General features: G+C 45.9%; 1 protein-coding gene across 1 annotated transcript; it reads right to left on the bottom strand.

The window, feature by feature from the left end:
- Positions 1 to 5,715: 5,715 nt before the first annotated feature.
- Positions 5,716 to 6,108, bottom strand: LOC133081378 (small ribosomal subunit protein eS25-like). Its single transcript, XM_061177473.1, has one exon. The coding sequence runs from the start codon at positions 6,106 to 6,108 to the stop codon at positions 5,731 to 5,733; it is 378 nt and encodes a 125-aa protein (XP_061033456.1). The 3' UTR covers positions 5,716 to 5,730.
- Positions 6,109 to 9,243: the final 3,135 nt, after the last annotated feature.

The raw sequence follows: 9,243 nt of genomic DNA, 5'->3' as shown, positions 1-9,243 counted from the left end.
GGGGTGGGGATCACGGTGCTCAGAAGAGACGAATCATGAGTAAGGACTCGGCAGTGAAATAGCAGCTACAGGGACTTCCCTGGGGGTCCAGTGGTTAGGACTCTGTGCTTCTACTGCAGGGGGCACGGGTTCGATCCCTGGTCGGAAAACTAAGATCCCACATGCTGCTTGGTGTGGCCGAAATTTAAAAAAAAAAAAAAAAAAAAAGCGGATCCATCAGGGGATTTGGAAGTCGCTTCTCACGGCCAAGCAAAGGGTTTAAGGAGGCACAGGGAGAAATAAGGGCAGGAGAAATGTGGGGCAAGGTTATGAAGGGACTTGTAAAGCCAGGCTAGGGGGTTTGGGTGTCATTCCGCAGGCAAACAGGAGCCATTGAAAGTTTTTAAAACCACAGAGACACATAATCAGATCTCTGTTACACAGCGATCAGCCTTGACACTGTATTGAAGAAGGATTGGAGGGGCAGACCCAGGAAGACATCTCACTCTCCTGCTTGAAATATTCCAAGGGATTAAAATAAATCCCGGCTTCTCATCGTTGCTCAGAAGGGCCCCGCCTACTCCTCCACCGCCTTCTCAGGGATCTACAGCCACCGGGCCCTTTGTCAGCGCTTCTCACACGTGGCCAGTCTTTCTGCCTGAGGACCCTTGCACTTACTCACTGTTTCTCTTGCCTGGAGTGTTGACCTTGGGCTCTGCCCAGGACTCCTTCTCAACCAGGAGCCCTCCGTTGTAATCTCAGACCATTTTAATGTACTGTATACATGTGATTCTTTAGCTTTTTAAATTACTATCTTCTGCCCCTTCAAAGAGCCTTCACGAGGGAAGGGGTCGTTCTTGTCTTATTCACCAACCTTAGACCCTGAATGAATGAATGGAATTAAAGAGTGTGAAGCAGCGAGGATTCATCCGGCTTGGTGACTAAATGGACATGGGTGGGGAGAGAGAGGGGGGAGGAAGACCGAGATTTAGGTTTCCAGATTGGGTGACCCAGCCGATGGTTATCCTTGACAGAGACGGCGAATGCAGTGGGCGAGAGATTTTTTTTTTTTTTTTTGCCACACCCGCGGGGCTTCTGGGATCTTAGTTCCCGGAGCAGGGATCCAAGCTGGCCGCCCGGACAGTGGCAGGTGGAGTGATAACCACTGGACCGCCAGGGAAGTCCCGGGAGAGACTTCCGAGGCAAACTGCGTGAGCTCAGTGTGAGATGAATTCACTCTGGGACATTCCGGGGTAGGAGACCAGGAAGCAATTGGATATGGGAATCTAGAGCGAAGGACAAAGGTCCAAACCAACGACACAGATTTAGGAGCTGTCAGCACGTTCGGCAGCTGGAGTCCAGGGAAAGACATCAGTTAAACCGGAGAAGGAGAGGGCGTGGCTGTGAGGGGGAGAAACAGGAGGCGGGCACTGGGCCTGAGAACACGCCTCCCACGTGGGGAAGAAAGCAGGTCCGTGCATCCCAGGACTCCTGGGATGGTGGTCCCACTGCTGGCTGGGCAGATGCCACGATGCTGGGACTCAGGAAGGGTTTCTAGAGCCTTCCAGGGCTTGGCCTCAGAGAAAAGAACAAAAGGGTTCAGTCCCCCAGAGACCCACCAAGGAATGAATGGCGTTTAACCAGCTGCTTTGGACCCGTGCGCAGGAATTTGATCAATACAGTGTGTGCACGAATCCTCAATCTAAACAACATAAATAGTTTCCTTTCTGAAAAAGAGACATTCTGGGAGAGTGTATAAGCCCACTTTTACAATTCCCCATTGTATCTGTTTATTTGAATAAGGTACACTTCAAATAACAATAGTCTAAACTCATTAACAAAGAAAGGAGAATGTAAGTTATAATCTTCTAAAACTAACACTACCAGTGTTTTTATTCTTCCTTCTAGTTTTTTTTTTCCTCCATGGGCTTTGCAAAGCATAGTTAAAATCATATATATTATCATATATATATATGTATATGCATATATGTGTGTATACATGTATTCACTTCCTTTGGATGTAGTCAGTCGTCCCTTGGTGTCTGCAGGGGGGGGGGATTGGTTCCAGGACCCTCCTTGGATACCAAAATCCGTGGATGATCAAGTCACTTACACAAAATGATGTAGCATTTGCATCTAAGCTACACACATCATCCCATCTACTTCAAATCATCTCTAGTTATAATACCTAATACCATGTAAATGCTATGTAAATAGTTGCCAGCGCTCAGCAAATTCAAGTTCTGCTTTTCGGAACTTTCTGCATTTTTTTTCCTGAATATTTTTGATCTGCAGTTGGTTGAATCTGCAGATGTGGAACCCACGGACACAGAGGGCTGACTACATCCCTATCTATCTGTCTATCTATCATCTATCTATCTATCTATCTAAATCATTGTATCTTGCTTTTTCTTCCAAACATTATCTTGTATTTTTTTCCATGCAGCCTCAGCATTTTGATGACTGCATAATATTCTTTCCTTATTATTGAACTTTTAGACTATTTCTAATTTTTCTCTATTTAAAATATATAATGATTTTTTAAAATTGTTGGGAATTCCCTGGCAGTCCAGTGGTTAGGACTCCACGCTTCCACCGCAGGAGGCCCAGGTTTGATCCCTGGTCGGGTAACTAAGATCCCACATGCCTCTCGGCATGGCCAAAAGTTAAAAATAAATAAATAAATAAAAATAAAAATTGTTGTATGTTAATTTGCTCAAGCTGCCATAGCAAAGTACCACAGACTCGCTTAAACAACAGAAATTTATTTTCTCACAGCTCTGGAGGCTAGAACTCTGAGATTAAGGTGTGGGTAGGGTTGGTCTCTTCTGAGGCCTCTCTCCTCGCCTTGCAAATGGACCTCTTCTCGCTGTGCTCTCATGTGGTTTTCCCTGGGTATGTCCTAATCTCCTCTTCTTACAGGACACTAGTCATATTGGATTAAGGCCCACCCTAAGGGCCTCATTTTAACTTAGATCTTTAAAGACTGCATGTCCAAATACAGCCACCTTCTGAGGGCATTAGGACTTCAACATGGCAGTTTTGGGGGGGACACAATTCAGCTTACAGCACATTGCGTATAATTTTTTTTCTCACCTGCATTTCAGATTATTTCCTTTGGATAGATTCCTAGAGTGCAAATCATTGGGCTAAAAAGTAAAAAATACTTTAAGGCTTTTGAAAATTGCTTTCCCCAAAGAATGTAACAATCGGTACTGTAGCAATCCACTTTAAAAAATATTTTTAAAATAAGAGAATGAATCAACGTAGGATTTTGTTCTGCTGCATCTAACAGAAACTCACCTCCAATAACTTAACTCAACAGGGGTTCGTTCTGGGACTTACATTGCAGCCCAGAAGCAGTCTAGAATTTGTGCAGGGGCTCCAGGGCAGCACCAATGTCGATGTCGCTGGTCCGCCTTAGTTTCTGCCTCTCGTCTTTCCCATCTTTACCACGTGGCTTTCAGGTCTGTGGCCTTTGCACTGTGCTCTCTCTGCCTCTCGCCCCCAGATCATCCCTGGCTGCTGCCTCATGTCCTTCAGATTTTTATTCCAAAGTCACCTTCTCAACCACACATTTGCTGGCCTCTACATCCAAACTTCACCTCCCCTTTATTTCCAAGCCTTCTTTCCTGCTTCATTCTTTTCTTCTTAGCACTTACTGTTATTTAATATATATTTTTAAATTATTTCTATATTTTGTGGGGTCTTTTCCTCCTCTAGGATGTAAACATCATGAAGGCACAGGATTTGTCCCTTTTGTTCATTATCGCGAGTTTGCATACACACATACGCGCGCACACACACACACACACACACACACTTCCACTCTTAGGAAAGACTAAGCCCAAACTGATCCTTCCTTCCTCCCTCCTCCCTCCCTTCTTTCAGTTTCTGAGGTGGCTTATCCAAGGTCACACAAAGTTAGTGACAAGACAGAAGAACCTGAACCCTAGTTTCCTGAGTTTTCTGCCCTTTCCAGCATTCCTAAACAAGAAGTCATGGACCCTGAAGAAATAGCCTGATGGGTTTATAAATACAGATTGCTGGTTGAATTTAGATTTCACAAAGCTTTTTTTTTTTTAAATTTTTATTGGAGTATAGTTGATTTGCAGCGTTGTGTTAGTTTCAGGCGTACAGCAAAGTGAATCAGTTATACATATACATATATCCACTCTTTTTTAGATTCTTTTCCCATATAGGTCATTACAGAGTATTGAGTAAAGTTCCCTGTGCAGGTTCATATTAGTTATCTATTTTATGTGTAGTAGTGTGTATATGTCAATCCCAATCTCCCAATTTATCCCTCCCTCCCCGCCTTATCCTCTGGTAAACATAAGTTTATTTTCTACATCTGTAACTCTATTTCTGTTTTGTAAATAAGTTCATTTGTACCATTTTTTTAGATTCCACATATACACGATATCATATGATATTTGTCTTTCTCTGTCTGACTTACTTCACTCAGTATGACAATCTCTAGGTCCATCCATGTTGCTGCACAAAGCTTTTGAAACACAGCACTAAGGCCATTATTTTAAAGTCGGTAGTACAGTACTTCCAATTACTGACATTTCTGGGGAAGTAGGAGGGAGAGGCTAAAGTATGGGTTTGTTCTGCCATCTTTATTCAATTCCTGATTAATCCTTAGCCCACTTTCCCAAAATTCCTTATAAAATGGAGAACACTGTAAATAATATGTTAACATTTGTGTAAAACAGGAGGTTAAAAATGTATTAGAATGTTCTTACAGATGCACAGAATATCTCTGGAAAGACACACGAGAAGCTGTCAAAGATGATTGTGGGGAGGGGCAATGGGCGGCTGGGGGCACAGGTGGGAGAGGTGACTGGCCACCATGAGACCCAAGGATACCTTTGAATATGGTTACAAAAAGGTAAAACGGGCAAAAGACCCAAACTCTTCAGTCAATGCATTGCCCCAGCTGCATCCTGCTCATCGTGTCAGATGTGAGCGCTACCAGCTCCCCATGTAATGTGGCTCCGCGCATGTCTCTGACCTCATCTCCTAGACATTCCCCTTGTATGGGGGATACACTCGCTCCAGCAACAAGGGCCTTCTTGCTGTTCCTTGAACAAGCGGAACTCGGTGCCACACGGGGCCTTTGACCTATGTTGCCTTGGCCTGGATCCCTCCTCCCCATCCTTGCATGGCTCACTCCTTCACTCCTGTAGGTCTCTGCTCCGCTGTCACCTCCTGGGGGAATCCTTCCCTCACCACCTCGGATCTCCACTGCTCTCCACCCCTCCCATTCCACTTCCTCTGCCTGTCACTTACTCATAGGTTTCCTTGCTCATATGAGCGCCAGGAGCCTGGGACTCTTTTCCCAAGCACCTAGAATAGGGCCCACCCCAAAGACAGCACTCCATACATGTTTTCTTTTCTTTTTTAAAAAATTTATTTATTTATTTAATTTATTTATTTTTGGCTGCATTGGGTCTTCATTGCAGTGCGCGGGTTTCTCATTGCGGTGGCTTCTCTTGTTGCGGAGCACGGGCTCTAGGTGCACGGGCTTCAGTAGTTGTGGCACGTGGGCTCAGTAGTTGTGGCTCGTGGGCTCTAGAGGGCAGGCTCGGTAGTTGTGGCGCACAGGCTTAATTGCTCCCCGGCGTGTGGGATCTTCCCGGACCAGGGCTCAAACCCATGTCCCCTGAATTGGCAGGCGGATTCTTTTTTTTTTTTGATTTAGTAAAGTTTTATTTTTCAAAATGTACAGTTGGTGGGACCTGTTCATGCATCTTCACTAGCAGCTAGAGCATCTCCACCCTTGGTATTTCTGGTATGCATTACTTGAGCTCTGTGCTTTGAAACCAGTTTAATAAGTCCTTTACTAAGGAGCTCCTGCAGGGCTGCCCTGGCCAGCGAACCACGAATCTTCAGTCTCTCAGAGACGACAGCTGGAGTTATAAGCTTATAGTTGGGAACTTCTTTACAGAGTTTCTCATATGTTGCTTTGTCAAACAAGACTAGGTTATTGAGCTTGTCCCGAACTTTGCCTTTGGACCACTTCCTCTTTTTGGCCTTGCCCCCAGATTTGTTCACTGGGTCTTTGTCTTTTTTGGCTGACTTTCCAGCATCTTTCTTCTTCGTGTTGTCCTTGGGCGGCATAGCGAAGCCGGGAGAGCAACTGCTACCACTGCGCCTCGTTAAGATGTCCGACAAAAAGGGCAGGCGGATTCTTAACCCCTGAGCCACCAGGGGAAATCCAGCCCCTGCAACTCTTAATATTCTGTTTTTTCCTAACCTGGGGGCTTCATTTTCTCAGAGCAACTTTCTTCACCAGCCATAGGTAATCTCACACCCAGCTTCGACACACCCAAGAGGACCTGGATGCTTAAATTCAGCTCTAGGCTCTCTCGGCCTTAGTGCCATCTTCTGAGAAATCTCCGAGCCACGAGAGCCAAGTGGAGGAAGAAGAAAATGTGCAGGCTGACGCGCAAAAGAAGAAAGATGAGGCAGAGGTCCAAGTAAACTTGTACACCCATGGAAGCCGCAGGAGCAGAAACACGGGCAACCAGGGGCCGGGGACGCTGGTACAAATTGTTGGACTGCATGCCCACTGTTTAGAACTTGTCTCAATGGATCTAAAGCAGCTATGGCCATTCTGATCGCCTCAGCCACCTTTGAGAGACCCACCTTGCTTGTATCAAAGTGGTCCCTTTAGGTCCTTTGCCCTGGATGTGGACAGACGTGGGTCACAGACCCACCCCTGGACCAATCAACTAAGCCATGTAGGTGGGACAGGGTGATGGGCTCAAATTAAAGCAGGGATCCATTGGTGACCAAGTAACGGTACCAGAGAGAACACGGAGACTCCCCTCTGGAACCAGAGTTGGGCGGGAGAAAGGGCATTCTCAAGAGAGCCGAGGTGTAGGGAGGGGCACTCTCCAACGCTGAGATACAGGAGCAAGTGCACTTGGCCGCTGAGCACGGGAGCCAGTCCCCCGTGACTGGTAATTATAATATAATCTGCTTTCCAGCTCTCCCCTCAAGCCCTCCCAACCCTCGCACCAAATGCTCATTGGCTTTTTGCCCCACCTAGTTACCAGCATCCTCTTCCAAATCAGTGACTTTGATGGGAATTGTATCATTACTGTTTTCTAGAATTACTGAGCTTTGTCATGGGCACAGGCTGCAGACCAGCGGCTCCTCTTACCAAAGTCACCTGAAGTGATGTGGGCGGAGGTGCCCTTTTCCTCATGAATTATTCCACCTGCAGTTGACTCGCGCTTTATTTTACTTCCCTTTTCACATCTGTCACCCAGCTCGGCCCTCTGCCACCTGGTGTGACTGTTATTCCTCCTTCCTTCCATATTGAGCAACGCCGTTCTCTCCTCCCGAGGGCGGCACAGGGCCCCGGCAACCCCGGCAGTGTGTCCACTTACTCGTAAACAGTCGTGACTTCTGCAATCTTAGCACGAGAAGGGCCCATAGCAATCAGCTGGTCCAACCCTGTATCTTACCGGGGAGAAAATGAAGCTAAACTATTATATCTGAGTTTCTCAAGGTCACCCAGGACAGCAGGGGCACAAGATAGCTGAGGTCTTGGTGCTTTCTGGTTCCTAACACAGTGATGTCGCCAGGAACAGGACAAAACGACCAGCAAAAAATAGAAACGGGGCTGGTGCAGAGAACCACACAAGCAGTTCCTCGGGTCCTGTGACCAAAATTCCCCACTGTCATCCTGCTCTTTTTATTCTCAAAATAAATCCGTTCCCCTTATGAACACATGCACTGCAGGACCCCTCACCAAGACAGGACGAGGCTCCTGGCTTGCTCAGCAGATGGTTATCAAGCCACTATCATGCTCTGTGGGGAATGGAAAAAACAAAACAAAACAAACAAAACACTCCAAACCAAACACCCCAGCCAAGCAAACAAACAAAAAACACATTAATTATGGTCCCTAACCATGGGGAAAGTTTTCAACCGGTTTGGGGGGGAAAGGCCAAAAATATTTGATCAAGTTTAGGATACAAGGACTGTCAGAGAGCAGGGTGGGATGTTATTGAACACGTGGTAGAGACCAGCTTCCCAGTATTGCCCTTACTCTGCATCTTGTCATCGTCCTATGTAAAAGAAAACGTAATAAAAACTTCCCCCAACCTCCATAAAGATGCCACCAAGTCTCCCCCAGTTGACTTTAGAGGTTGAATAAACATGATTATTGTGGAAAAGGGATAAACATCAAGTGCCAGGAGCTCAGAGGACGAGAAGAGTGTTTGGGGAAACGCCTCCCGAGAGCTCTGATTACCGCCTCTCTTCTGGCTTATTCACCAGCTCCTCATCTGATGTATGAGAAACTGAAATCCTGTATCAGAGGAGGGGAGAATAGGACCAGAACTCAGATTGCCTGGTTTGTCAACTTTCAAACGATCATATGGAAGCAGCAGATGCACACAGGTCTTAAAAAATCAAATAGTGCTACAAGGCTTATCACAAAACAATAGCTCCTTGCTTCAACTGCCGCCCGTACCTGAGAGGCAGTCACTTGCAACTCGGCTGTGTCTGATGCGCTTTACCTTCTTAGTTTCATATATCATGCTTACGCTGCTAGTTCTTGATTTTTCCTTCTATGGACATCTTACTATGAAATATGAGATTTTAGCTCCCTTACTACTCTCCCTTCCAGTTACATAACGATTTTTTAAAATTTTATTTATTTATTTATTTATTTATTTATTTATGGCTGCGCTGTGTCTTTGTTGCTGCGCGCGGGCTTTCTCTAGTTGCAGCGAGCGGGGGCTACTCTTCGTTGCGGCGTGCAGGCTTCTCATTGCGGTGGCTTCTCTTGTCGTGGAGCACGGGCTCTAGGCGCGCGGGCTTTAGTAGCTATGGCACATGGGCTGAGTAGGTGTGGCTCGCGGGCTCTAGAGCGCAGGCTCAGTAGTTATGGCGCACGGGCTTAGCTGCTCCGCGGCATGTGGGATCTTCCCAGACCAGGGCTCAAACCCGTGTCCCCTGCATTGGCAGGCGGATTCTTAACCGCTGCGCCACCAGGGAAGTCCCACATAACAATTTTTATCAAATCAATGTTCCATGTTCACATTAGTACTAAATATTTATGTAAACTTTGTTCAGAGAGGAGCCATGTAGCACACGGTGATTACCTTTTCTTTCCTATATAACTTTTTGTTTTTCCTGGAATTAATATTTGCCTCTTTGTTGTTATTGTTGTTTAATTGGTTTTTTATGTGTCTTTAATTCATCTTCTAACTTTATGAATTATAAAATTATAATTTA

The sequence above is a fragment of the Eubalaena glacialis genome, chromosome 20 (genome assembly GCF_028564815.1).
Source record: "Eubalaena glacialis isolate mEubGla1 chromosome 20, mEubGla1.1.hap2.+ XY, whole genome shotgun sequence".
Taxonomy (NCBI): Eukaryota; Metazoa; Chordata; class Mammalia; order Artiodactyla; family Balaenidae; genus Eubalaena; species Eubalaena glacialis.
This window is presented reverse-complemented; position numbering and strand designations above follow the sequence as displayed.

What these genes read in the sequence shown, in the direction of transcription:
- LOC133081378 (XM_061177473.1), bottom strand. Translation starts at nt 6,108, where the DNA reads ATGCCGCCCAAGGACAACACGAAGAAGAAAGATGCTGGAAAGTCAGCC.